This window comes from Anolis carolinensis, chromosome 5 (assembly GCF_035594765.1).
Source record: "Anolis carolinensis isolate JA03-04 chromosome 5, rAnoCar3.1.pri, whole genome shotgun sequence".
NCBI lineage: Eukaryota > Metazoa > Chordata > Lepidosauria > Squamata > Dactyloidae > Anolis > Anolis carolinensis.
In genome coordinates, this window is record NC_085845.1 from 141,106,753 (window position 1) to 141,109,252 (window position 2,500).

The window sequence follows — 2,500 nt, forward strand, 5'->3', positions numbered from 1 at the left end:
TAAAGGTTTGGGGACCCCTGATCTAAACGTTTTATAAATTAAAAGCTTTTTCAAGCCTCACATCCATACATCTGTAATCGCTCGGCAGATTAATTTGCATTTTAAATCCAAATTAATTCACTTTAGCATATCTCACAGTCTAAAATTTTTAGTATGCTGATGAGAGCTTTGCTACCTCTATTCTTCTCAGCTACAAACATTTCCTCCCTTTTGTACCAAATGGCTTGTGGCTAATTGATGTTTCTGACTGCTTTTTGAAATGAAAATAAAACAGTCTACTTAGTCTGTGGTGAGTACCCTTATCTTTCAAGATGTTACTCTCCCTGTCCCCCACCCCCAGACGCACAGAACGTTTCCCCCCTTTTTTGATCCTTGAAGCAGGATCCAGACAATAAAGTTGTTTGAACAGGGATATGGATGAACCCTTTTGTCTAAGTAAATAAACTGCATTTATGGTCTGACAGGATAATATTCACTTTCTTTTCTTTTAGTTCCAGCTGAGTAGCCATGGTCCTCGGTCCTTTGGCAGCTTCAGTCTGTATGATGAGGTATGATGTGTACAAAAGGCACCGACCAAGACAAAACCTACAGCCTCCATTTGTTGCACAAGGCAAACAGACATTTTTCAAACTAATTAGCCAATAATATGCAAGAGAAAAAGTAATATAGTGCGACTAACAAAGGTGTTGATGATTGAGTGCTCACACTGTAATTAGTGTGTCAGGCCCTCATTTCTCTGCCAAGCCTCAGCTATTAATTGCACCAAATTAGAAAACTATATCAGAGGCAAAATTATTCTTTCACTTGTCATTTTGAGAGAGGGAATTCATTCCATTCAAGAGGCAGGTTAAAAAGAGGGGAAGCAGATACTAATCTGCTTATGTCATGTAAATAAATGTTCCTTGCGCTATCTGTAAGGAACTGTGCTAGCCATTGTCTTAAACCTGCTGGCACCCAAAAAGTGGTGGGGAGGGGGGAGTTACCTTCCAAGTGGCTGCATTGCGCCTGAAGTAGGCAAATGTCCGTGTAAACCAGCTGTAAATTTCATTGAGTGTTAACTGCCTGTCACCTGATTCCATGATAGCCTGAAATGAGAGAGACAAGACCCGCATTGACACAAGATACTGGATTGCTAAAAAGTCTTGATTATGCTCCCTTCTCAATCACGGCTTAAAACATCTTTTTTAATTTAATCAGGCACTTTTTAATGTTCTTTCACCTTACCTGCCTTATGAGAGTTGCATAAGTAAACGGAGGTCTGACATCGGCATTTTTATAAAATTCGTAGTTTGGGGCAATTTCTGTTTAAAAAATGGAAAGGTTGAATGTTATTTGTCTGTGAAAAGCTAATATTACTGATGAACAGGGTTTACTAATTATTCTTGAGGAGACAATTTACTTGCATTTGTGGCATACACATGCCAAGGGGTGCACAAAGCATTGTCGTTAAATAAAAAATAAAAAATCCCTTGCTTTGGTCCTTGATGTGCAGACTTTGCACCTGTATCACTCTTTCCATTAAAATATAGCAACAATGTGATGCTGAAATATTCTTTAGATATATAGATTTGGGTATATTCGCACAAGACAAGGCCAGCTGACTTACAGTTCCCTATCCAACTGACCACCTCTCCCAAATCTTTCACACTGCATATTTATTATGTTTATATTATCATCATCATCGTTGTTGTTGTCATCATCATCGAATGTATGCCCTGCCTTTCTCCTGGGAGCAATTTAAGAATCTTTGAGGAAACCCCATTGTTTTTTTTTCTAAAAATACTGACAAACTATTTGAAATAACTTATTGGAGATACTTAGCCATCAGATCGTAAACAGAATTATGTACATTATTAAAAGTATAATTCTGGACTTGATGCTTGGATTTTGCTTTTCATTCCCGATTACATTTCAATACCCATTTTGATTTGTTACATGTCAACTCACTCATTAGCCCCAAGGAACTCACCTGATGACATGGGAATGTTGTATTTGTCGGAATGTCGTCTTCGGATGGCTCCCACGCTGGGTACGCTGGCTGGGGTAATGACTGAGGGTCCCTGGGTAATTGGAGTGACGGGGGCTGTTGGCGTGGTGGGAGTTTGAGGTAAACTCTGAGGGGAAGTCTCCAACAAGTTCTTAGACATAGTGACACTGGACACTAGATTTAGCTGCAAAAGGTCCAGGAAAGACAGAAGCAAAAAAAAGGGTGGGGGGATATTTAAAAGGTCTGACAAATGAGAGTGGATACATTTCTACAGCTGTGTTCCCACTAATAAGCTGCAAAGGGAAGCAGCCAATCTCAACTAATTACAGAACGAAATTGTCTCGTAAGAACTCTAATTAGAGGATGCTATTAGAAGTTATCTAATAATCTGCAGCAATGTTACTTAGGACTACCTTCCTTGTCCAACAAGACTTGACTGCAACTGTGTTATTTCTGCAAAAGAATCTTACAACTTGTTATTGACATACCCTGTTTGTTGGGCAGGTCAGTCTC

At 39.2% G+C, this 2,500-nt stretch overlaps 1 protein-coding gene across 13 annotated transcripts in view; it reads right to left on the minus strand.

The window, feature by feature from the left end:
- The window catches only part of foxp2 (forkhead box P2), a 458,869-nt gene that overhangs the window by 40,685 nt on the left and 415,684 nt on the right, over nucleotides 1–2,500 (minus strand). For all 13 annotated transcript variants that reach the window (XM_062982426.1, XM_062982432.1, XM_062982425.1 and 10 more), the window contains 3 exons: nucleotides 1,970–2,171; nucleotides 1,225–1,301; nucleotides 984–1,085 (listed from right to left, as the gene is read on the minus strand). In XM_062982426.1, coding sequence (XP_062838496.1) covers nucleotides 984–1,085; nucleotides 1,225–1,301; nucleotides 1,970–2,171 — 381 coding nt within the window. The remainder of the gene's footprint in view (nucleotides 1–983; nucleotides 1,086–1,224; nucleotides 1,302–1,969; nucleotides 2,172–2,500) is intronic.